At 39.0% G+C, this 27862-nt stretch overlaps 1 protein-coding gene across 1 annotated transcript in view; it reads left to right on the top strand.

Annotated features, from left to right (window-relative positions):
• csmd3b (CUB and Sushi multiple domains 3b) overlaps nucleotides 1–27862 on the top strand; it is a 1941594-nt gene that overhangs the window by 1728107 nt on the left and 185625 nt on the right. The window contains exons 34-35 of the mRNA XM_060823982.1: nucleotides 3141–3344; nucleotides 27219–27343. Coding sequence (XP_060679965.1) covers nucleotides 3141–3344; nucleotides 27219–27343 — 329 coding nt within the window. The remainder of the gene's footprint in view (nucleotides 1–3140; nucleotides 3345–27218; nucleotides 27344–27862) is intronic.

Here is a 27862-nt window from a genome sequence, read left to right as displayed (position 1 = left end):
AGATTTCCAGACAGAATAAAAGTAAGGTAAAGTCGCCATAGTGTTATCAGATCACTGGCCACTCTCTCTTTAGAGACAAATCACTGGTAGTGGTTTAACCTGAGAGTCACCATGCCTCAGGTGAAGGGAGAGGTCAAGGAGAATCCTTTATGGTAACCTCAGCTGGTACAGAAATAGTTCAGAGGATAGAGACCTTTCTCTGCAGTCACAAGTGACAGTCAGGAATGCTGCCTGATGCCCCTGGGACTTCTGGACTAGAGGGGAACTTACACTGTTTGGTGGAGAATCCTGTTTTCATGTTCATGTAGATACCAACAACGTATGTAGGACTGGGAGAGAGCAGAACTCTGCTTGGAAAGTTTGAGCATTCTCCTGGATCTTCTTGATCACAAGTCACTGAATTCTAATACATAGATGGAGCGAGAACTTAGGAAGGCTAATGGTATCTTGGTCTTTGCTATGAGTGGATTTGTGTAAAGGAGTAGTAAAGTCTTGCTAAATTTTTGATAGTTGTGGTAAGACCATACCTGGAATGCTGTGCATTGTTTTTCAAAGGATATATTTACCGTAGAGGGAGCAAAATAAAAGTTAGTTGGACTGATCCCTGGGATGGTGACGTTTCTCTGAGAAGAGATTGAGGAGGCTGGAGCCATATTCTCTAGGTTTCAGAAGAATGAGCGGTGATCTCATTCAAACATATAATCATCTTATGGGACTCCACAATGTAGATGTCTGATGATGTTTAGAATCAGGGGATACAGTCTCGCAATAAGGGATAGGCCATTTGGAACTACGACTAGGAAGTATTTTTGCAGTCACAAGGTGGTGGGTTTTTGGAAGTCTGTACCCAGAAAACAATGGAGACTCAGTCATTGAGTTTGATTAGCCATAATCGAATGGCAGAACAGATCTGATAGGCTGGATCGTCTAATTCTGCTCCTTTATTGCATGGTCTACATTCAATAGGTATCAATCCGTTCAATCAATTTCTAAATATGAAATAAGAGCTGAGTGTGAAAAAAGTACATTGAGACATTGAGATCACCCAAATGTTGGAGCAGACCTGAGTGGTTCTAAGGACTAATCCTGCTGCTACTTCCTGAACTTCTATGATGGCATATTGGTATCAGCATGCATCACTGGGCCACTCCCTTCACCCACACGATATTTTGCATCCTGAAAGAAATGTTTGAAAGAAATACTTGTGTGTCCTCTTGTTATGAACCAGACCGAACAGCACAAAATGCCTTAAAAAGATAGCCTGGACCACAACTGTTTCTGATCTTAAAAGGCAAGTCTAAGGCATTGTGCTTTGGATGTAATTTGATTGGTCAAACTACCAGGCTTGAAGCAAATCACATTTAATTCTTACACTCCAGTTAAAATACAGATAAAATAAGAATAAGCAATTGGCTTAACTGTAACTCTACCAAAATACTTAATAAGATAATGTATCTTAACTATCATTAATTCGCTGTTTTAAGATAGTAGCATCCCATAAACACACTGATTGCAAAGGCAAATTCAGTAAAATAGATTGTCTCATATGCAATATTTCTCTAACCCAAGAGGAGAGAACATCAAAAGAAAACTCTGAGAAAGAGAGAAACAGCACACAAGCATTTTGCTATAGCAGGGAGAGATGTAAAACAGCTTTCAAACCCCAAGTTTGAAAGGTTAAACTGAAGGTTAAACTAAAATCCTGCTTCTATGGAAGGTTGACTTCACCCATTCATGCTGCCTCTATTGTTCTAACTTTAAAAAAAAACTCCAGGCCTCACAAACTGTTTACTTTATTGGCTTAAAACATATCACTCGGCATGACTGTGTCAACTTCTCTTCATTAAAAAAAAGGAAAAAGTCCACCTCTTAAAGCTAGCGTATCGCCTGATAACGGAATTTCTTACAACAATTACATTTCTGTGCTTTGCTGTTCACCTATACAGTCCTTTGCCAATAGTCTAAGGTGGACTCCTTGAAGGTATCGTCATTGCAAGCAGTTTGAGTGTCTACTGTGAATCTATTTGAGAGTGGAACACTCTTTAAAGACTCCTTTAGTAATTACCTTTTTCTAATCTTTTGAATGACAATCCACCTGAACTTTGGGATGATCACCTTCTGGAATTTATAATTCAGGAAACTCTCATCCTCCTTCCTGTTCCATGTTGACGTTGGCCACCCATCAAGCTCAGACAGCTGAGCATGAGCTGGAGCTCATGGACACCTGTTTCCCAAGGCACATGAGTGTCCAGAGGTTTCCACAGAATGCAGGACTTGCAAGAAACAGGCCTCTGATGCTCATCCGTGATATTAAAGAAATTTTTTGTCCTACCCTTAATCCAGTTAGCAAGCTGTTTAATCTATTCATTTCAATTAATTATTCTGGACCTGCTATGAGCTCATATTCTTTCTGTTCACTTAATAGTGTACTAATCCCAACCTCTTATTTGAAACAAATATTCTAACTTAGAAAGAAATAAAGAAAAATATTCATTGAATAATTGCTTTCTTTCTTTCCGTGGACTCAACAAATTGATGTATTTTTAAAAAAACACAGTTTACCAGACTGACTTGCAGTCTCTTTCCCAGGCCCTAATCCTTAACAGCTTTATGTGATCTCACTGTCTGTCTGTGTGTGTCTGTCTCTCTCTGTCTCACAAGTCCCAATCCCAAAGAACTTTATCTGCTCTCACTGTCTCTTGCTCAGGCCCTGCACCTTTATGAATTTATCCAGTCTCACTGTCTCCCAGCAATTCTTTTATCACGCTCTCTTTTTTGATAAAAACATTTTAAATAATTAGCAAAATAGATGCATTATTATTTTGTTTTGCTGTTCTTTTGTGCAGTAATTGTGCAAAATTTTGTGCAGTATTCTGTAATTTTTCACCACATCTGTAGTTATTTTGTGGAATGGTGGAATTCATTTTCCTCAACTGATCTATGAGAAAATTGCATTTGTTAACTTTGATTTAACGTAATGTATTAAATGTCCCATAGATATTGTAGCTGCTAGCTGCATGTCTGAATTACAGAACAATGTGTGTGCATATTTTAAAACTTTAAAGCTATCTTTAAATTCCAAATGTTTCTTTTTAAATAAGAACGCTGACTATATAATTATTATTTTGAAATCTATTTAGCTGTGCCAAGGACCAGTGCAACCCAGTGCAGCTCTGTACCTGAGCCAAGGTTTGGAAAAAGAATTGGGAATGATTTTGCAGTTGGCTCTGTGGTTCAATTTGAATGCAATCCAGGCTATATTCTCTCTGGTTCACCAGAGATTAGATGCACATCAGTACCAAATGCTTTAGCCCAGTGGAACGATTCTCTGCCCACGTGCATTGGTAAGTAATGAAAATAAAAATATTTTGAATGAGCAGGCTGCACAGAAAATGAGCAGAATTTTTTGCATATTTTTCAATTACACAACTGATCCAAATGATTGCAGATAATTAAACATTTGCTTAATTGAGGTTAATCAAATTACTTAATGACAATATTCTTTCCCTCATTTATTGTTATGCATGAGCTGATAAATGTGCCCAAGTTTGTAACAGAAATAATTTGTGTTTTTGAAAATGAGAACAAAGACAATGCTAAGCTGGAAAGACAAATTAGGAAGACCACCAAATGGGAGATAAGTGTGATAGGTTTTGAGGAAGGCCTTAAAGCAGATGGCAGATATAAGGGAGGAGAATAAATTAGATAAGAGATTCCAGAGACTGGAATCTGAAACAGTGGAACTCATGGTGAATTGGAAGAAGGCTGAATGAACTAGAGACTGGTTTGAAGCAATGAAGAAATTGGGAAATAGGAGGAAGGAATATTTGTGCATCTGAAGGATCACATATAAATGGAACTAATGCAATAAACTAAGCATGGATAATAATTTTAATTTTGAGGAGCAAGGGTCAGGGGAAAAGTGGGATTGACGTAGCTAGAGACAAAATTTTGTAGAGGGTGGAAGGCCAATTCAGAATGCTTTGGAGTGGTTGACATTGAACAATACAGTTTGGATTTTGAACATGTGGATTTCAGAATGGATGCCTGTGTTTGGGAACCACTGGGATGAGAAGGAGATGCAATTTGCACCTTAATTTGGTTTAAAGAATGCAATTAAGTTCAACACCAAACACAGTTTCAACATGTTTCCAGGGAAGGGATGGAGTCCAACTCTATTTATGACTTTCTCCTTTTTAGCCTCCCTGTGTGCCACAATATTATCCAACAGGTATGAGATTTTTGCTCCCTGTATGGATAAGGAAAAGGGCTGTGGATAGGATGAGCCAGCTGACCACGGCACCATGGTGCAGAAGGCCACTCGAGAGAGGGGAGCAAAAAGACAAGTAGTTGTTACAGGGGATTCTATAATTAGGGAGACAGATAGTATCCTTTGTGAGCTGGATCGGGAGTCCCGCATGGTATGTTGCTTACCCAGTGCCAGGGTGCAGACCATCTCCTAATGGCTTGAAAGGATATTGGATTGGGAGGGAAAGGATCCAGTTGTTGTGGTCCACGTTGGCACAAACAACATAGGCAAGGCTGGGAAAGAGGACCTGTTTGGGGAGTATCAAGCACTAGGAAGGAAATTGAAGAATAAGTCCTCGAGGGTCATAATCTCTGGATTACTGCCTGAGCCGTGTGCTAATTGGCATAGGGATAAGAAAATTAAGGAAGAAAACACGTGGCTAAGGGATTGGTGTGGGAAAGAGGGATTCCATTTCATGGGACATTGGCATCAGTTTTGGAACCAGGGCAATCTGTACCGATGGGACGGTCTCCACCTGAACCGATCTGGATCCAGTGTTCTGGCGAAAAAGATTAATAGGGTGATCACTAGGACTTTAAACTTGTGAGTCGGTGGGGGAGGGAAAGGAAAGCAAGAGGGAGCATGGAGTCAAATTGAAGGATAAGCAGCAGGTTAGCATGTGTGTGGGGCTTAGATTCAAGGCAGATTAGGAATGATGCAAAAAGGAAGGATAACTTAGGTAGAGGATAAGAAAATTAGCATTAAAGTACTTTCGCATTCAAAACAAAGCAGATGAATTAACAGCACAAATCATCGGAAATGATTATGATTTTGTCGGCATCACGGAGACATGGTTGCAGGGGTTTCAGGACTGGCAGTTGAACACCCAAGGATTTATAACTCATCCAAAAGACAGGGAGGTGGGCAACGGGGGCAGTGTTGTCCTGCTGGTTAAGAATGAAATTAAATCTATGGCATTAAATGATATAGGGTCTGATGATGTGGAGTCTGTGTGGGTGGAGTTGAGGAACTACAAAGGCAAACAAACCATAATGGGAGTTAGGTATTGACCTCTCAGTCAGGACCAGGGGCGCAAGACGTACCAGGAAATAGATAGGGCATGTCAGAAATGTAAGGTCACGGTGATCATGGGGGACTTCAATACGCAGGTGGACTGGATGAATTTTGTTGCCGGTGAATCCAAGAAAAGGGAATTCATGGAATGCTTACAGGATGGCTTTTTGGAACAGCTTGTGATGGAGCCCACAAGGGAGCAGGCTATTCTGGACTTAGTGCTATGTAACGAGCCAGATTTTAGAAAAGATATTAAAGTCAGGGAACACTTTGGACGCAGCGATCATAATATGGTAGAGTTCAGTCTGCAATTTGAAAGAAAGAAGGCAAAATCAAATGTAATGGTTTTACAGTTAAATGAAGGTAATTACAGGGTCATGAGCGAGAAACTGATGAAAATTGACTAGTGGGGAAGACAGTAGAGCAACAATGACAGGAGTTTCTGGGTGTTATTGAGGGTATAGTACAGAGGTACATCTTGAAGAAAAGAAAGATTACCTGGGGGGTGGGGTTGGGGGTAGATTTAGGCAACATGATGAAAGGACTCAGGAAATGCATCATGGAAAAAGAGAGAGCCTATAAATTGGCCAAGAGTACGGGGAAATCAGAAGATTGGGAAGACCACAAAAACAAAACAGAGGATAACAAAGAGAGAAATAAGGAAGGAGAGGATCAAATATGAAGGTAAGCTAGCCAGTAATATTATAGATATTAGTAAAGGTTTCTTTCAATACATAAGAAACAAACAAGAGGCAAAAGTAGAGATTGGGCTGCTCCAAATTGATGCAAGAAGCTCATGATGAGAGATAAGGAAATAGCTGAAGAACATAATGAATACTTTGTGTCAGTCTTCACAGTGGAAGACATGAGTAATATCCCAACAATTAAGGAAAGTCAAGAGGCTGTGTTGAGTATGTTGACCATTACAAAGGAGAAAGTACTTGATAAGTTAAAAAGTCTAAAACACTGATAAATATCCTGGCTCAGATGGGCTACATCCTAGGGTTCTGAGGGAGGTGGCTGAAGAAATAGCAGAGGCATTGGTTGTAATCTTTCAAAACTCACTGGAGTCAGGGAAAATCCCAGATTATTGGAAAAGTGCTGTTGTAACCCCCTTGTTCAAGAAAGAATCAAGACAAAAGATGGAAAATTATAGGCAAATTAGCTGAACCACAGTTGTAGGTAAAATTCTAGAATCCATCATTAAGGATGAGGTTTCTAAATTTTTGGAAGTGCAGAGTCAAATTAGAACAAGTCAGCATGGAATTAGTAAGGGGAGGTCATGCCTGACAAGCTTGTTAGAATTCTTTGAAGAGGTAACAAGTAGGTTAGACCAGGGAAACCCAGTGGATGTTATCTACCTAGACTTCCAAAAGACCTTTGATACGGTGTCTTTGGGAGGCTGCTGAGTTAGGTGAGGGACCATGACGTTTGAGGTGAGCTACTGGCATGGATTGAGGATTGGCTGTCTGACAGAAGGCAGAGAGTCGGTTTAAAAGGTTCTTTTTTGGAATGGCAGCTGCTGGCAAGTGGTGTCCCACAGGGTTCAGTGTTGGGGCCCCAGCTATTCACTTTATATTTGAAGAGACTGGGTGCATTCTGGCAAAGTTCGGAGATGATGCAAAGTTAGGTGGACAGGCAGGTAGTTCTGAGGAGATGGGGAGGCTACAGAAAAATTTAGACCGTTTAGGAGAATGGTCTAAGAAATGGCTGATGAAATTCAATGTGAGTGAACACAGGCATGGATTATTTTATAAATGGTGAGAAAATTCATAAAGCCTAAGTACAAAGGGATCTGGGAGTGCTAGTCGAGGATTCTCTAAAGGTTGATTTGCAGGTTGAGGAAGAAAGCAAATGTAATGTTGTCATTTATTTCAAGAAGGTTGGAATGTAAAAGCAGTGAGGTGCTACTAAGACTTTATAAAGTTCTGGTTAGGCCCCATTTAGAATACTGTGTCCAGTTTTGGGCCCCACAGCTCAGGAAAGACATACTGGCACTGGAGCGTGTCCAGCGGAGATTTACATGGATGATCCCTGGAATGGTAAACCTAACCTATGATGGACGGCTGAGGATCCTGGGATTGTATTCATCAGAGTTCAGAAAGTTGAGGGGAGATCTAATAGAAACTTACAAGAAAATGCATGGCTTAGAAAGAGTGGACGCTGAGAATTTATTTCCATCAGGCGGGGATACTAGGACCTGTGGGCGCAGCCTTAGAATTAGAGGGGGTTAATTTAAAATGGAAATGAGGAGACATTTCTTCAGCCAGAGAGTGGTGGGCCTTTCGAATTCACTGCCACAGAACGCAGTGGAGGCTGGGACATTAAATGTCTTCAAAACAGAGATTGATAAGTTCTTAATCTTGCAAGGAAGTAAGGGCTTTGGGAAAAGTGCAGGTAAGTGGCATTGAACTGCCCAACAACCATGATTGAATAGCTGAGTTGACTCGATGGGCAGAATAGCCTTGCTTCCACTCCTATTTCTTAAGGTCTTTTTATGGTCTAATATTGAAGCAGCCTTTAAAAGTCACAAATTGTATCCTACATCACTGCAGTCAGTTATTCTGATCATCTTCCTTGACTTACCCAATGTCTTTAACATAGCAGACAACGCTCACCTAATCCAATGTTCTCCAGTTGGATAGATTGCTCCCACCTGGTTTCATTCTCACCAATTCAGTCACAGCCAAAGAATCTGCTGGAATGGATTCTCAACGCATCTCCACACTGGTCACCCAAAGATTTATACAGTATCTCTTTCTGTCATGAAACATGGAGTTGCAGGAAAGCTAGGCATGACTTTGAGAGACACAATATATTTCAGTGCTTTAGATAGGAAAATAAGATTGAAGATTAGGCAGTAATTTGAGCAAAGGGTAAGAGAGTGGCAATGGCCAGGGTTTTCACAAAGGTGCACAGCCATGTGGCATTTGAGAAACTTCCCTTGCAGGTTACATAGAAGCTGATAATGATATCATTCCAAAGTATGACACCTTTGAATTCAATTTCAATCTGTTACAACATAGGCTGCTCCCTTTAACTCTCCTTAATGTCAACATTGCTTAGTCTGATGTATATTATATGCAAGGTGGTGTTCTAATTCATTTTTGAATTTTGTAGCATCATCCTACAATAAGAACCAGCATGGGTCCAAGTCTTTGGTGAACTTATTTTGGGAACTTTCCTCTTGGCTCCTATAGCCGTAGATTCTTTTTGAATCTATCATTTCTCTTTTCTCCTGACAATGAAATCTGCAATGTATCGGAACTGGCCACCATCGGACTTATCAGTGGTGGTTTAGGTAGAATTCCCTGCTAAGCTCAGCAATGTCTGAAAGAGCCACAATAACATAATGGAAGCAGCTGTAGAACAGAATGTGCTCCTAGAAAGTTCTTGCTGAGTTAGCGGAATTAAAGGTAAGTCCAGGACTTATCCAAAATCTCAGCAATCTTTCTCAACACCCACACATCTTGGAACTGCAATTACATTGGATAATTTCCATTTTGAATTTTCTTGCTTGAAGGTATGAAATGATGAAGTCTATGCTTCATTGTTTTGTTAACTCTTAACATACTCCTAAGATTTTCATTTGAATGTTACACCTGTGTAGTTTGCCACACAGACCTATTATGCACAGTTATCATATGAGCACCACCATGAGAATATATATTGAATTACTTAAGTAGGCAACTTGCATTTTATTTAACTTTATTCATTGTTGGCATTGAAAAATAATATTAAAAGAACATACAAGAAGATTTTCTCTTTAATAAATGGAATTGAATGAAATTTTATTTGTTTTGAACAATTTTTCGCTGTCCCTATTCTTTAACTATGTAAATCTTATTAATTCATTTCAGTGTTGCTTATTCACAGGTGAGTATCTTCATCGTGTGAAAGGCTTCTGCTTTGTAAATCTCTAAATATGTTTTGCTTTTACTAAGTCATTAATGCAATTTTTTAATCTAGTTCTAAGTTTTTATTCCATTTTGCTGTGTCTAACTTTGAGCAAATATATGCTAAGGCAGTTTGAACCAGCTGGTTATGTTCAACAACAATTTATATTTCAATGGTTCCTTTATCATCATAAAACATTCAAAGGTACTTTTCAAATATAACACCAAGCCACATGAGATATGAAGTAAGATAACCAAAAGTTTTGTCACAATGATAGGATAATGGAATGTCTTAAAGGAGGCAAGTGAGGTGCAACGGTTTAGGGATGGATTTCCAGGATATACCACGATCAGTGTGGATATAGAGGAACGTACATTTTATGCATTTGTGTTTCCAAATGGTTTTCAATATTTACTACATAAAATGTTATGATGTATGCTAGTTAAGATCTTATAATGTCAGGGCAATGCAGCAGCATAGATAGATGATACAATAATTGGAAATAGATTGAGAATATATGGATTGTTTTTAGGATGGCCTAGTCTAACTCGTAAGATGCCATGGGATCAGTTTTCAGGCCACAATTACTTATCATCTACGTTAATGACTATGATAAAGAGTGTCTATGTTCAGATCAGGTTTGATAATAACAGTACCAAGAGATGCAAAAGCAAGGCAGAGGAGAAAATATTGCCTTCAAACAAAGAGAAGATAGGGGATAGGTTATTTGAGTAAGCAAAAAAGGACAGATGGCATATAATAAGGGAAATGTAAAATTATCCTTCTTTAATAAGAATAATAAAAAAATCAGAATGTGCATTACTGGCCTCCTACTTTAGGGAGGGATATAATGGCATTGAAGGCATTTCAAAGAAGGTTCACAAGGTTGATTCCTAGAATGAAGAGTTTCCTTGTAATGAAAGTTTGAGCAAGTCTTGTTTGTATGGATTTAATTTGCCCTGCAGCAGCTGGAGCCCTGAGAGTCATCAGTATCTGCTTTGTCAGATTAGGAAACCACTATTGTAAAGATTCTTCTACTGGGCGGCACGGTGGCACAGTGGTTAGCACTGCTGTCTCACAGCACCTGAGACCCGGATTCAATTCCCGAATCAGGTAACTGACTGTGTGGAGTTTGCACGTTCTCCCCGTGTCTGCGTGGGTTTCCTCCGGGTGCTCCGGTTTCCTCCCACAGTCCAAAGATGTGCGGGTCAGGTGAACTGGCAATGCTAAATTGCCCTTAGTACTAGTTAAGGGGTAAATGTAGGGGTATGGGTGGGTTGTGGGTCGGTGTGGACTTGTTGGGCCGAATCTAATCTAATCTTAAAGATATGATATGTCCAACAAATCTACTCAGTTGAATGGCCACTTGTATTATCTAGTTTCATAACAGGAGCTAAGATGCAAAAATTCTTCTCTGCATTGATATAATGGTAATAACTTTGTGATTCCTTTGACCATTCGGCCCACCTTCCATTCAGGTTTATCTTATGTCTAGGTTCCTGTATTTCTTTTTATTATTCACTTATTCATTGGGTGTCATTGGCTGGACCAGCATTTGTTGTTCATAATTGCCAGTTGAACTGACGAACTTGCGAAGGCTATTTTAGAGGGCAGTCAACCACATTGCTGTCGGGTAAGGACAAAAGATTTTCTTCCTTAAAAATATGGATTTTAACAATAATTTTGAGATGGTCACCATTAGGCTCGCTAACAATAACAGATTTTAATTGACAATACCACTCTGCTACTGCTTGCCCTCATGCATGTGACATTCAAGCTCACTTTCACTAAAGAAAATTTGATTTACTTGATTATTAACTCCAGGGAGAGGGTTTATACTTTTCAGATTCTGTATGAAACAAAGCACAATAAGTGACCGATTACTCTGACTTTGCTGGAGAAGGATCAGAAACAACTATAAATGCAGTTTGAAATGATTTGCACAAAGAATCCACAATTGTTATACAAGAAATTTAATTGAAATATTTCAAGATTTTCAACAGGCGAGAGTTTCATAGCAAAAAAGCAAGATTGGATAGCCTCCTAAATAGCCAGGTGGAAATTGTTGTGGTTTCATGTTTGCTGAGCACAAATTTTCCAATCTCTCACCAAGATTAGGAAAATAAACAAGGGTTCTGTTTATTTGAAGAAATATTATGGGATCAGATGCACGAGAAAGCCTCAGGAGCGATTGTTCAGGAAAGCACAGCTGTAACTCCTCGCACTACATGATGCAAGCCAGACTGCTGGGCACAGGTTCTACAGCCTGTACTTTTGCCCATTTTCTGTCTTAAAGTGTTATTACAAAATCTCATCTTTTTTTTCCCCCCAATATCACATTTCATACATTAAGTGTCAAAATATGTGCATGTTAGGGCACAAGCATTATTCAGGCCCCTGTTCAAATGTTTAGGAATTGAATAATTTAAGAGTTTAAGAGTCCGCGTAATGTCCAAGTGTTTTAGAAATCCTCCAAACTCTCATGGTGGTATGAATTTATTGAGATCTAAATTTAACACTTGGGAGCTACTGACTGATAGTTGTGTGGGTATATTGTATGTTATTGGAGCGCTAACTGTTTTTATGATGCTCTAGGAGAACTTCATTCTTTGAGTTCATATTTGGTTGTATGTTAGACACTATCGGAGTGCTGAGTGTACCATTCTCTCCCATTGGATTCTGGTTCCTTAACTTGCTCTGTTTTGTGTTGTGGCATTGTAAGAACTAAGCTTAATGAATGCTATAGGTGTTTGTTTGGGTGACCAGATTCCCTGGATAGGCTATGTGAACTGAACCTTTTGAACTATGCACTGACATGACATTCCACACCTGCATGTTCATCATGTACAATCTTCATTATCTTTTGGTTTATTGAGAAGTTTGACCTGTACTTTTAAGAATTTAGATCAGTATTGTAATTTATGCTCTGCACATGGTTATTGTTGATGATGGTAAACTCTTATTTTGAACTGCTGGCTTAGATGCACTTGAGGTCTGCTTGAAGTGATTATTTGAAACTTGGAAAAGTTGACGTTGACAAGGATAAAATAATCACTGTGGAAAATAAAGACATGCATTGTAATATTGGCCCAAGATTACAATGAGGCCTTGTAAAGATGTCAAGTTATTTGCACTGAAATGGTTGGTGACTTTCATTTCTGGTCACGATATTGAGTTCCATACATGGCATTAAGCCTGCTACTGTAGGTCCATTCATGTAGAATAATTGTGGTGTCCATGAATATCTGGTGAACCTGCATTTCAATATCAATGTACTGCTACAAGGAATGGTTAACTCATTATAGGCAGTTAGTTTGGCTCTCTTTGGTTGTATCAAAGATCCAGGTACACATGCTTCTGAATTCTGATTGAGAAGATATTCAAACTCATTCCTGTGTTGAAATTGGTTGTTTCAGCATGTGTTTACAACTTTTATTTGGGTATATCCATTCATTTGATTTCACCACAGATTGTATCACATTCACAATGTGGAAACCAAGTTCACTATGCATTTGAAAATTCTTCCATCCTGCTCTTCACCCTGGTCTATATGGCCATTCATCTCATGTATGTACTAGCACATATGTGACTCTCTGGCACTTCCCTCTTTGTTGCTGTCAGTATGCAATATATCCTTTCTGACTGGTTATAGCTTATTGTAACCTCTGGTCACACCTCCCCAGAATCAAATCTGAAGATATGTTAAAGGATGTTCATCAGACAGATTCGCTACAAAAATTAAAGAACTGTTATTATAGAAGAAGCATCACTCCAATTCCCTTACACTACATGCTGCAGGCTAGACTGTATTGCTTCTCAACTATTTTATCTCCCAATTACTTAGAGTCAGAGAGTCATAGAGATGTACAGCAAGGAAACAGATATCCTAGCCTAATCAAATCCCACTTGCTAACACTCAGCCCATATCCCTCCAAACCCTTCCTATTCATATACCCATCCAGATGCCTTTTAAATATTGCAATTGTACCAGCCTCCACCACTTCCTCTGGCAGCTCATTCCATACACATACCACCCTCTGCGTGAAAAATTTGCCCCTTAAATCTCTTTTATATCGTCCCTCTCTCACCATAAACCCATACCCTTTAGTTCTGGACTCCCTCACCTCAGGGAAAAGGCTTTGTCTATTTATCCTATCCATGCCACTTATAATTTTATAAGCCTCTATAAGGTCACCCCTCAGCCTCTGACGCTCCAGGGAAAACACCCCCAACCTATTCAACCTCTCCCTATCACTCAAATCCTCCAACCCTGGCAACACCCTTGTAAATCTTTTCTGAACCCTTTCAAGTTTCACAACATCCTTCCGATAGCAAGGAGACCAGAATTGCACGCAATATTCCAAAAATAGCCAAACCAATGTCCTGTACAGCCACAACATGACCTCCCAACTCCTATACTCAATACTCTGGAAAGCATACTAAATGCCTTCTTCACTATCCTATCTACCTGCAAATCCACTCCCAAAGAGCTGCTTGTTCATTGGCAAATTCTCTCTTGAATTGATATCACAACAGAAAGAGTAAAACGGGTCAAAATAATCAACATGTGGGCCAGGAGTTTAACAAGCCATAGGTGATGGACTTTGAGGCAGGTAGGCAGTTAAAATGCCAACAACCATATCTGGCACAGTCTCGCTACTGGGGTCTCTTCCCAGTGTGACATCTTGGTTTCCAACACACCAGAGCTAGGGAACCCATTTAAATGATTTGTGGTCGATGGCAATCACTCACTAGTGAGTTCAATTGTCCTTCTCAGAAATTCAGTGTCATTTGTCATGGGTTCAGTTAGTCTTATTTGGCTGATATAGAGAAACTAGACCATAACAGGAAAATGTAGAGAGTACAAATCCAAGGGTAAATCAACAAATAAGACAAGAAATTATAAAAAGATTGAAAGGATAAATCTGAAAACACTTAATTAAACATATTCATTTTTATTCAGTTCATCCAGTTCATCTGTTTTGTTTCAAATGTTCTCTAGCATTTGAAATGAAATAGATGAACTGAATGAAAATGAATATGTTTGATCCGGTAATAATTACAGAGGCATATTTACAGGCTGATATGGATTAGAGTTTGAATTTTGAAGGGAAAACAACATTTAAGATGAACAGGAAACTAATAAAAGGTGCAGGAGTGTCTCTGTTGGCTTACACTCATTGTAGCACATTAGGGAGTGATGACCTAATTTCAGGAAATCAGGTTGTGGAAATAATAAGCTATAAGAGTAAGAAAACACTTGTGAAGATGACTTATAGGATCCCTATCAGTTTCCACATGGTAAGGTGGGGTAAAAAGGAAGAAATAATAGGAACTTTTCAGAAAAGCACAGGCACTACATGGGAAATGTCAATCTGCACACAGACTGGAAACATCAGATAAGAAAAGGTGGCACGGATGAAAAATTCATAGTGTGTTCAGAATAGTTCCTTCGAACAGCATTTTTGGAAACAGGCTACACTAGAGAGCTGGCTACACTAAAGTTAGTATTGAGGTGAGATGAATTAATGCTCTCAACGAAGACACATCTAGGCAGCAGTGACCATAATATAATTGAATTTTCTAATCAGTTTGAGTGAAAAAGTAATGGATCCACGTTAACTTTTAAAAATACATTAAATAAGGGCGATTGTGATGGCTTGAAAGCAAAGCTGGCTGAAATAAATTGTCAAATTTAGTTAATGGATAATTCAATAGAGAAATACTAAGGGGATATTTAAGAATACGCAGAATAAAAATATAGTCTTCATTTGCAATCACCGGCTAATGAATATGATTATTCACCTAGGAAATGCCATGTCATAGGGTTTTATGAGTTATAGTGTGGCTGACTGGGACCTATGACCTAGCCTTAGCAAAATAAAGGGAGTCCCTTCTTTTCCTGCAAGTGGATTCAAAGTGGAGATGCCTTTACATTTCCCTTGCTCATTTCCCTGTCTCAGCAACAGCCAATTTTCACAGTGGCGCAGAGACTGCAGAGGCCTGTCCCCCTTCATTCTAGAATAATCTATTCTCCCAGATTGACAGCTTTCAATTACACCGTCCTGGCCAAAGGACAGTGAAGCTCAGCCAATTGGAATCTGTTGGCCACCCAAAAATTACCGTGCGATCAGGATCACTCTCTTCTGAGAAATTCGGCACTTGTGTCTTAATGATTGCAATTTTAAAGTTATATGAAGAATAGAGTACAGTTTGAGTTGATAAAACAGGAAGGTCTACTTCAAAGGAAGAATGGAAAAGAAAATTGAGATGCAAAGGAAGTATCTTCCAGCCAGCATAAAATCAGACAGAGATAGGAGGACAGCTAGATAAAAGAGACCGGGTAAGTCAATCAATGTTATGTCAAAAAGCATTATGAAAGCCATAGAGATAATATCTACAGCCACACACATTGTGAGATCTGCAACCTTCTCAGAAAAGAAAATCAGTAAATTAATCAGATACAGTTTCTTCTGAATTGAAACTGGGTATCCTCCATCAGATATTATCTTGCTAGATAATCCCTTGCTATCCATCATCAACACCTTTTGTCACAATTGAGAGAAGACTCATAAGACAGTGCTTTGAGCCTCGATGACAATCTTTCTTTCTTGCAAGATAGTTGCTGAATTTTAATTTTCCATTCTCCTGGAATTTGTAATGTAAACATCTGGAATGTTTGCATTTGCTCAGTCATTGCTGTCAGTATCTGTGGATAGGAATTTTAGAGAATCTTGTTTAGTTAACTTAAGCTTCTAACATCTTATTGCTATGTCAAAGTTGCAACAACAAAGGCTTTAACACTGCTCTCTGTGCTTCATTAACCCATTGAGTGGCATCCATAATAATATGAATTTACAGAATAATGATTTAAAAACCCACAATTTTCTCACCCTCAGATGCTATTTGCTATTGACACTGGTATACTGCATAAGCTCCCTGTTGTACCTTCTCTTGCTCTGGATGCATGGAATGATCAGACTGTCATTTATTTTTATATTTTCCTCTTTATTTATTTCACATTGCTTTTTATCTAATTGTCTTTGTCCACTTGCTTTTCCATACAGTTCAGAATTTTATATGAACTTTTCTGGTACTAAATCTATACAATAAATTCCTTTTTTCTACAAGTTACCACAATACAAAAAGGCATTGCAGCTATTGAAAGGATACAAGAGGCAGCAATCAGCATGACTGAAGAGATGGAAAGATGAGGTGATGGAAAATGATTATGTAAATTGCCCATTTTCTCACTAGAAGGTTGACTGATGATATGATTGTGGCTTTACAATTTGAAAAGGGCAAGACAATATTGACAATTTTTTAAACTATACCAGAACACACCACATGGTTTGCACTGAAAGCGGGTTAAATTCAAGTTAAGACAATGCCTCAGCATTCAGTCGGTGTTGGCATTTTTTTTGTTTTGTGATTTCTTATTCCCAAACTGAGAGGAAGGGGTGATGTTGTTGTGGTTCTGTTCGCCGAGCTGGGAATTTGTGTTGCAGATGTTTCGTCCCCTGTCTCGGTGACATCCTCAGTGCTTGGGAGCCTTCTGTGAAGCATTTCTGTGATGTTTCCTCCTGCATTTATAGTGATTTGTCTCTGCTTCTTCGGGTTGTCAGTTCCAGCTGTCCACTGTAGTGGCCGGTATATTGGGTCCAGGTCGACTTGGTAAAAATATTTGGTAAAATATAAAATATAAAAATACTTGGTAAAAATACCCACCATCTTGAGTAAAAATATACTTGGGTACAGAAACTTAAGTTGAAAATGTGTTGCTGGTTAAAGCACAGCAGGTCAGGCAGCATCCAAGGAATTGGAAATTCGACGTTTCGGGCATAAGCCCTTCATCAGATACTAAAGATCAAATTTTTAGGAACAAAAAATATAATGAAAGTGTCAAGAAATAAATAGTCCAGTATTACATAGGAATAAATGAGAAATATAAAGAAGTGAAAAGTTCCGACTGTCAGTCTTTCTGACTCAGTCCATGCTGGCAGCTTGCCTCAAGGCCTCCACCATCTCATCGCTGCCTGCACTGGACCCACCAACAATGTAGGAGACACCCCACTTCAGATGCCATCTCTTGGCTGTTGAGTTCTACTTCACTGACACCGCTGAGCCCATGCTCGCCCCATAACCAAGAGTCCCTGGCTCTGCTGTCAGGCCAAGCTGCTGCTGGGCCACGAGTCCTGTTTCAACTGCAGATGTTGCCTTGCCAGTAAATCTTGAAGAGTTTGCTTCCGCCAGCACCTCTGTCCTCGATTGCCAAAGGAGCTTTGCTACCACTCTCACAGGCCCGGAATGCCGGGAGAATGCATTTGCTGGCACGGACCTCCCATCACGGGTATAACGTCCTGACTGCCATCACCTGCCTCCGATCACCTGGAGAAGTCTGCTACTCCGCCTGTGGCCTGCTCGCACTGATGGGCTAGTGCTGCCGACCAATCCACTACAGAAAAGATGAAAAAGAAAGTAAAGAGAGAAAAAAAGAGCAGAAGCTAAAATAAAATAAAGAAGGAAAATAGATGGGAGCAGAAGGGCCCCTGGCAAGAGCCCACATGCAGCTCTGTTACTTTGTTGCCAAAAATCTGCCCTGACCCAAAACAATTACATTAGCATGCAAGAAAACAGAATGAGGTACAGGTTGAGAGGTGGGATTGAAACTAAAAGTTAAAGTCCTTAAATGACATGGCCAAGGTCAAAACTCTGAAGTAATGTGAATTTTAAGCTTAATTCCCACACTTTTTTCTGTAAAGATGACTCCTATGGAACAAGACGAATGCAAGTATAAGTAGACATTCTTCCTTGCAGATCGCCACTCTTTTATGGGTCCATCGAGATAGTTAGTTGGGTTTTCAATGTGTGATTCACACATTAAAAGTGAACACAAGCAGATACTTGTGGTAGTCACAACTGGGCAGAATCTGCATCAGAAGCGGCAATAGTTTCCAAACTCTGCTCAGTCAGACGTAGGTGCTGAACCCCTTGCTGGCTATTGTTGAGAAAGAGAATGCTGAAGGTACAGCAGCACGCTAGCCTGACATTGGCAGACAAGTCACTCACATGCTTTGCAACTGAAAAGGCAAAGGACTGCAGTTTGGTCTCCAGTAATTTTGTGATACAGTCGATTGTGAAAGTGTCTGCACAGAGAATCCACACCTCAGATTTGGTGCAAACAGTCAGGGAAGCTCATATATAGTAATTGTTCAACATAAACCCACTGCATTTGTGTTATTTGCAAATTTCCTCAAGGAAGGAATGGCAAAAATTTTGCTCTTATGTCACCATTACATTAAATTTTTCCAGAAACTTCTGTAGCAAGTTTATTGCCCTAAGTACATGTCATAGCCTGAATCCACATTCTGTGGAATTTGGAGATCTCTAATGGCAAAGGTGGGAACTTCAAATAGATCAGAAAACTAACATACACCATACAATTACAGATATCATCATGAAAGTCGAAATGAGAGTTGATAAACATTTTGTATATTGGACAGGAGTGCCACACTAAGTAGACTGGAACTCTTGTTTAAAATATATTTTCAGGAAATTGAATTGAAGAATTAACAGATGTTAAAATAGATCATTGCAATCTCTTCTGGGATGTTCAGACTTACTAGTTATTAAGCCATTGTCCACTGAACATGTTCTAGAAGATTATAAAGATGCTTTTTACAGGTCTTGGATGTCTTCTTAGTGAATATCATCATAAAGTCGATGGCAATATGAGCCCAAATTGTCATCTGCTGAGGAGAGTTCCAGTTGTTTCATGTCCATTCTGAAAGACAAGAAAGAAAAGCTGGAAAATAAATGAAAAATTAATAAAGTGGTAATTCCTGTTGATTAGATTAGCAACATGGCAACAGTGAAAAAACCTGGAAAACTGGAAGTATGCTGATGTACTTTGAATAGATTTTGCTACCATTTCCCAATTATTGGAGATATTCTGGCACAACCTGTCAAAGCAAACGTCTCCACTAGCCTTGATAAAACAAATGTTTACTTGCAAGTATGTATCATAGAAACCCCACAATATGGGGTCATTTGGCCCAACAAGTCCATACTGATCCTCTGAACAGTTTTCCATTCAGACCCATTCTTCTACCGCTCTACATTTCCCCTGACTGATGTACTCAGCAATTTTCTACCTGCATTCTGGATGTCATTTAGGAGATACAGATGGTTGCACATTAGATTACTTACAGTGTGGAAACAGGCCCTTCGGCCCAACAAGTCCACACCGACCCGCCGAAGCGCAACCCACCCATACCCCCACATTCACCCCTTACCTAACACTACGGGCAATTTAGCATGGCCAATTCACCTGACCCGCACATCTTTGGACTGTGGGAGGAAACCGGAGCACCCGGAGGAAACCCACGCAGACACGGGGAGAACGTGCAAACTCCACACAGTCAGTCGCCTGAGTCGGGAATTGAACCCGGGTCTCTGGCGCTGTGAGGCAGCAGTGCTAACCACTGTGCCACCGTGCCGCCCACATGCCACTTGGCATCCCCACTGCTGCAGAAATACATCAATGCACACAGCATGAGGGAGTAATCTTTCTAAATTGGAAACCATTGTCGATGATCTGCTGGTCTAAGCACTGGAGACACAATGGCAGAAGTTATCACAGATCATAACCACATTCTAATGTGACAATAGAGACCCCTGATGAGCCTGTAGCTGAACAAAAAGAGATTGCAATTGAAGATGTCTGAAAACAAATACATAGTTAATACACTGACAATAAATGGACCTCACCCAAATCCACTCAAAGTGAAATTGAGCTGTAATGGAGATGCAGCCACAAAAAGGCAATGTAGTGATTTATTGGATTTCCCAAAGGTTTGTGTGTAGTTTGTCATTAGACTGTGAGACACAATGCAAACTCACTGCTAAAGATGTCCAACAGTATTGAGGTATAGAACAAGAAGCAGCTTTCACTTGAACCAAACAACTTGTGTTGAAATCAGACTAAACCATTCTATCATGACAGTGATGAAGGTACATTGCAGTGTGATGCCAGTGAGACAGGATTTGAACTAACACTTATACAGCAAGGACATCCAGTTATATTTACATATAGGATGTTCGCATAATCTGAATGAAACTATGCTCTGAAAGGAATTCAAGATTTTTGGGTGCATTTTAATTATAAACTGAATAACATTTTCAATTAAAAACTAAATTTGTCAGCTAATCGAATTTCAACGAGTCCTGGTTAGGTATAAGACCAATTTCTGGTATTTTCATAAAGTTTGCAGAATTTATTAATATTGTCAAAGTAAGTAGATATGGAATAAACGTTTTCAATTTTTTTAGCATTGAGTATAGGAGTTAGGAGGTCATGTTGCAGCTGTGCAGGATATTGGTTAGGTCACTTTTGGAATATTGCATGTAGTTCTGGTCTCCTTCCTATCAGAATGGTGTTGTGAAACTTGAAAGGGTTCAGAAAAGATTTACAAAGACGTTGCCAGGGTTAGAGAATTTGAGCTAAAGAGGGAGGCTGAATGGGCTGGGGCTGTTTCCCCTGGAGTGTCAGAGGCTGAGGTGTGACCTTATAGAGTTTATAAAATCATGAAGGGCATGGATAGGATAAATAGACGAGATCTTTTTCCTGGGGTGGGGGAACTAAGAACTAGAAGGCATAGGTTCAGGGTGAGAGGGATAAAATATAAAAGGAACCTAAAGGCAACGTTTTCATGCAGAGGATGGTGCGTGTATGGAATGAGCTTCCAGAGGAAGTGATGGAGGCTGGCACAATTACAGCATTTAAAAGACATTGGAATGGTTTCATGAATAGGAAGGGCTTAGAGGGGTATGGACCAAGTGCTGGTAAATGGGATGAGATTAGGTTAGGATATCTGGTCAGCATGATGAGTTGGACCAAAGGGTCTGTTTCCAAGTTGTACATGTCTATGACTCTATATCCATAGTAGGTTGCCAGTTCACAATACTGGTTGACTGGACACAGGTCCATATTATGTAATGTTAACTTTTGTTCTATTTCTGCTTTTAGTCTTCCTTTGTTGTGCATCAAACCACTAAAATCCAGGCCTTATTAACTCCTGTCCATGCCAAAAGCCATCCTGAACTCTAAATGACTTATTAGTGCACAAATAATTCATGGTCAATCTCAGATTGACGAGGTAGTATCTGCCCAATTCTTGATTAGATTCTTTAAAAGAAGTGAAACTATCATGCTCATTCTAACAGATAAGAGACTCAACAAACAATCAAGATATTTTTCAATGTATCATTTCAGTTACATCACACTGTAAACTTTTGCAATAAATTCAGTATCTTACAATTGTGTACTCCACAACCACCTGATGAAGGACAGCGCTCGGAAAGCTAGTGCTTCCAAATAAACCTGTTAGACTATAACCTGGTGTTGTGTGATTTTTAACTTAGTACACCCCAATCTGGCATCTCCAAATCATGATCATTTTAGTGACTTCCTATTGTCTCTTGATTCTATTTTATCATCAATCATGTTGTAAGAACATCCTTCTTAAAATAGTTTGATTTTCCTAGTTTACTAATTCTATAGATTTTACATAAATAAAGTGGCATCAATGAACAATTAAAACATCTGCTTTGAGTATGTAGGGTCACTTCATTGTAATTAATTATTATACCAAATTTCTCAATTAACACAGTGCTTGTTCTCCAAATTTTATCAATTCCCTTTGGATGAGATGCAAAAATTTGAAATGCTCTAGATGTACTCAAGTTAAAATGGATGTTGTCAGAAAGGCAAGTATAGCTCAGATCAAATAAATTACACAACATTGTAACTCACTGAGTGCTGCGGGAAGTACTGGTGAGACGATGGCCTACAGGTATCACAGACATACTTGTGGCCTTAAGGGAATGTTGGTTATACAGAGATGAAATGATAGCTGAAATGATCATCTTGTACAAGTGATTTAGTGGAGTTATCCCAAAGGAGATGTAAAAAAAAATTGCTGAAGCACATCAATTTCAGCCATCAAGGCATTGTGACTATCCTGAGAGAGGCAAAGGAAGTATTCCACTGCCAAATATGTACAAAGGAACTCAGAGCAAAATTTGACAATTCAGTCCCTTGAGCCTGCTCCACTATTTCATGTGATCATGGCTAATTGGATCTCAGCCTCAACTCTCCTTTCCTGCCTGTTCACCATGTCATTTCAACCCGTTAATAGTTAATAATCTGTCTATCTCCTCCTTGGATTTATTCAACGTCCTGGCATCCACCATACTCTGTAGTAGTAAATTCAACAGATTCATGACTGTTTGAGAGAATTAATGTTAGCTCATCTTTTCATAAATCTGCTCCTCTTTATCCTAAAACTATTGAGGACAACACCACTTAATGCATTGCATCTAATAAATGTCAAGTTAAACAAAATAAAGAGCTCCTTAACAAACACATCATCCCAAACAAAAAAAGGATGAAAATTGAAATGCTATAGTCCTTTACACTCTATTCCTGAGATGCTGCCTGGCCTGCTGTGCTTTGACCAGCAACACATTTGCAGCTGTGATCTCCAGCATCTGCAGACCTCATTTTTTACTCCTTTACACTCTTACAAGCACTGATGGTATGTCACCGTCAGCTAAAATCCTGAGTACTGGAAGTTAAACCAGCTGAGATCAACAACTACCACCCACACATATAAGTTTGTGGGGTGAATTTGTACTTGCAGAATTGCATTTTAGTTTGCACAAAAACTGCAGGAATCTTTGTAAGGTTTTGTGAATCCCTCTTTTAGATTAGAATCAGTTTGAACATTGGGCACAGACAGCCTCACACAGGGCACCTCACACCTTCATTATCTGAGCCAACATGGCACCTATTGCTAAAGTTCACTAGAGAATGTAATTTATATTAAAAAAAGTTCTGGGATTTAAATATGAAAGAACTGAAACCAACATGGCCATTCTAAAAGATGAGAGACTTAACAAACAATCCAGGTTTTTTTCAATATACAATTTCAGTTATACCACACTGTAAACCTGTGCTATAAATTCTGTATCCTACAACTTATTTTCCACAACCACCTGATGAAGGAGCAGAGCTCCAAAAGCCTGTGCTTCCAAATTAACCTGTTGGACCAAAACTTGGTTTTACATGACTTTTAGCTTTGTACATCCCTGTCCAACACCTTCACCTCCAAATCATAATTACAAATGTGATTGTAAAATGCCTTGAAGAATGTTTCAGTTGTTATTGACATTCCAGATGAGTAGATAAATTCACTGCTTCATAAATGAGTGAAAAATGCAAAACCAGGTAACATTTCCACACCATCCCCAGTCTAGCAGAAAGTGTGAGGTAGCAGTGAAAATCACCAAAGTGACCACAAAGAAATCAAGCAATTCCAGAACAGAATTCTGCAAGGCATTGTTGAGTGGAGAATTACATTGAATGAAGCTATGAATGTATCCCAAACTTAAAACTTATATTGTATTGCCCAAAACCTTTCTTTCAACCATGGTAAATACTTCTGAATCCAGAAGTAGCAATAGGTTTCAGTGACAAAATCAAGTTGAAGTGAAGCAAAAAAAAATTACTTTGACAAAAATGCCAAGTTATTGCCAGAGCTAACTATTAGAGAGCCAGTCAGAGAGCAAATATTCATTGTTGCTAACAAGTCAGTACATGTCACCATGAGACCTGTTTTGAATCGTCGTCACTTGCTCATATGTAGTGAATGTGAAAAAGCAAATATATTGTAACAACAGCAGATATTTATGAACAAAAAGAGAATCCGTGCCTTCACTGCTGATCAGAATCACTGCTGATCACTGTGATCTCACCACCTGCAAGCTCAATCTGCCTCAGAGATTTACCTTCCTTCGCAATGAAAATGGATCATTGACAATAGTTACCATGACGATTGTTATACAATTGTTAGCAGTTTTGTTAATGAATAATCATTTTCTTTGTATTTTAGGTAGCTTGTATACCTTGTAACTGTAAATGATAGTGCATGGACTTTATTTATCAAAATGGGATATTTGAAGAAATATGGTTGTACATAGTCTACTGGCTGTCTGTTGCAGCCACGTTATCTTTGTCTCTGCTGTAAGCCCCTTTGTGTGCAGGCTTGTGGGAACTAATTAAACACATTAATAGAAACACCCATGAGTTGTAGCGAAAGGAACATCCAGCTCTGATGTTGCATCTAGCTTCTGGCAAATGAGTTAAAATTTCTCTGTGTTTTTTTTTCTAAATCTTTGTCTTTGAAGGTATACAGAGGTTAGTAGGAACTTGAACTGATAGTGCCAAATTAGAACTTTAACATCTACTTTAAAAGATCTAATTGTAACATTGTTCAGAGAAGTTCAGGTGTGACGTAATTTGCGTGAAATATTAAGACATCAATGATGTGCATATGCAACAAGGTTCTATCTCCCACTTTTGGTGAACTTCAATGTTTCCTGCAGCCTGTAGCTGCATCTCAGGTAACCAAGACCCTCTAACATAATCATTGATGAAGCTGCAAGAGTATTTGGTAACTTTCATGTACTTTTTCATTTTCCTGACAGCCATGTAGTGAATTATATATTTTTAAATTTCGAAGTCTCATTTTCGTTGTCCAGACATTTGTGATATGGGAATCATTGGGTAGATCACCATTAATTGCCTACTTGTATTTGCCCTGGAAAAGGTAGTAATTAGCTGTTTTCTTGAATTCTGCAGTTCTTCAGGTATAGGGACATCTATAGTGCTGTTCAAAGAGGTTTCAGGATTTCAGCCAACCAACAGTGAAGGAACAGCAATCCAGTTCCAAGTTAGGATGGTTTGTGATTTGGAGGGGAACTTACAGTTGATGGTGTTATATGCATCTGTTGACCTTCTAGCTGGAAGATCTTATGAGTTGGGAATGTGTTGGCAAAGCAGCCTGGGGAATTACTGCAATTCAGTTTGCAGTGGGTACGCACTGTTGCTATTATACATCAGTGGTGAAAAGAGTGAATGTTTGAGGTGGTGGATGTCTCAAGCGGTTGTTTTGCTCTGGATCGATGGTGTCAAGCCTCTTGAGTTTTACTGAAGCTGCAATCATCCAGGCAAATGAAGAGTATTCCATCACACTCCTGACATATGCCTTGTAGATGGTGAGAAGCCTTTGAGGAAACAAGAAATGACTTCTTTTGCCTCAGAATTCTGCCCTAGATCTGCTTTTGTAGCCACAATATTTAGACTTTGGTTAGGTTCAGTTTAAGGTCAAAGGCCTTTCACTCCCCCCCCCCCCCCGCCAAGATTCTGATAGTGGTGTAGTCAGCAATGGTAATGGCATTGAATGTCAAGGGGTCATGGTTACATCATCTCCTGTTGGAGATGATCATTGCCTGGCATTGTGTCATGTTACTTGTCACTTGTCAGTCCCAGGTTTTCCTCCATTTGGACATAGACTTTTCATTATCTGTTGAATCACAAATGCTGCCAATCACAGTGCAATACTTTGCAAACATGCTCACTTTTGATAATGCCATTATGATGGAGGGAAGATCAATGATGAAAAATCTGAAGATGGGAGGCCCATCGGCAATAAACAGGGGAACTCATTCAGTGATGTCCTGGAGCTGAGATAACTCCAACAACCACAACCATTTTGTTTTCTTCCAGGTATAACTCCAACCAGAAGACAGTTTTTTTTTTACCCCCCTGATTTCTATCATCTCCTGTTTTGCCAGACATTCATCACAAGCTTTGAAATTAAGTGCAGTCAGTCTCACCTTGCCTCTGAAGTTCAGCTCTTTTGTCCATGTTTGGGCAAAGACTATAATGAGATTGGGAGGTGAGTGGTCTGGTGGAATCAAATTTAAGTCTTAGTGTTTTTTTTTTATTAAGCAAGTGCCATTTGGTGGTATTGTCAAAAACAAACCCTCCATCATCTTGCTGCTACTGGAGATTGTTAGTGTAGTCATTTGCCAGTTTGGGTTTGTCCTGCTTTTTGTGTACAGGGCATAGATGGGTAATTTTCCATATTGTAACTGTACCTGAATGGCTTGGTTATGGATGCAGCTAGTTTTGGTGCATACGTCTTCAGTAACCTTGCCAGAATGCTTTCAGGGTCTCATTGTGAAGTCATTTTTTTCTGCCATTCTGCACCAGTATGGAGAGGTCTCTATTCAATTCCTGCTGATGTGGAGCTGAAATGCAGCTGTACAAAACAAGTATGTTCTTTCACTGTTTTGTAATCAAAAAATATGTTGATAATTTCCAAGTGGCTGAAGCTTCTTGACATTGTAGAGCTAATTTTATTTCTATAGTTAACAGTCTTCAAAATACTACTTGCAAAGGTCACCTGGTGCATTGATTATTACTGATTGTCCATTTAATGAATAATGCTGAATTTTGGAAAGGAGAGAACACAATGTGTTTAATAATCTAAAGCTTACCTGAAGTGTATTGCTGGTCTCACAAAAGACTATACTAAACATCAATAATTTAAAGTTTACCTGACGTGAAAGATGGCTTGATTTACTTTAAAATTCTCCCATAAGAGTTTCAACTAATTTATAATGCAATTACTCTACCTTTTTGATCAAACATCAGTATATCATTTCATGACAATTTGTTAGGATAATGGGTGAGTTAATGAATTGCTGTAAAGTTTAATTTTATGTGGCGTGTATATCAATCTACTAAACTACTTTCCACCAACAGATTAGTTATTAAATTGAGGACTGTGCTTAAAATTACATTTTAGATTGTTAAGAATGTGGTTTTTCAGGTTGCTGACTTATGACAGCACTATATGACTGCTCTTGCTATTCCTGATGTGCTTACAAGCATTCAAAGAGAATAAATAAGAGATGCCGAATGTTTTTTGAATCTCTCTAGACAGTAAATTGCTCTATTATTCATGGTTCCTTTAGTAAATCCTCAATAAGCTCTTGTCAAGTAGCAACATGCCTTTTCTGTTCCATGCACACCAATATTACTGTCAGGACTTTTTTTTTCAGTTTCAGCATTTCCATTTTCTTTCAGTGCCCTGTGGTGGAATTTTAACAAAGCGCAGAGGGAGCATTCTGTCTCCAAGTTATCCTGAACCATATGACAACAATTTGAACTGCATCTGGAAAATCATGGTGCCGGAAGGTGCTGGAATACAAGTAAGACTTCTACTTCTGAATTGTTTATTCGATTCAGTCATATCTAATTCTGATTATGTAGAACTGATGCTTCTGTTTGTGTCTTGGTTTTTTTTACATCATGCAGATGTAATACAGAAGTGTTGATTTGCTAATATTTAATCATATTGTATGAGTTGATAGTCTGGCTTTCGAGATGTAAAAGAAATTCCTACTGCTGTGTTTGGAAGCCTGAGTCCTGGACTACAAAGATCTCATTTGAACATGGTTTGTCACCCAGTTTGGTGTACCAATGAGATCTCATATAACTTGACACCATTGTTCTGTCCTTTGTACAGTCTCCTGTTTCACGTGCACTTAACAACTGTGTTTTTTGTTCTGGCAAAATTAAAGCACTGCTTGTGAAGGATGCATATCTTCTGTGTATATATTTTATGAATTAATACTGACTACAAAGTTTCACAGGACATTCTGCACAGGATGTGCAATTTATAAACTCATCTCCTAGTGCCATTAGTATGTGTTCATTTGCATAAAAAG

The sequence above is a fragment of the Hemiscyllium ocellatum genome, chromosome 4 (assembly GCF_020745735.1).
Source record: "Hemiscyllium ocellatum isolate sHemOce1 chromosome 4, sHemOce1.pat.X.cur, whole genome shotgun sequence".
Classification (NCBI taxonomy): Eukaryota; Metazoa; Chordata; class Chondrichthyes; order Orectolobiformes; family Hemiscylliidae; genus Hemiscyllium; species Hemiscyllium ocellatum.
This window is presented reverse-complemented; position numbering and strand designations above follow the sequence as displayed.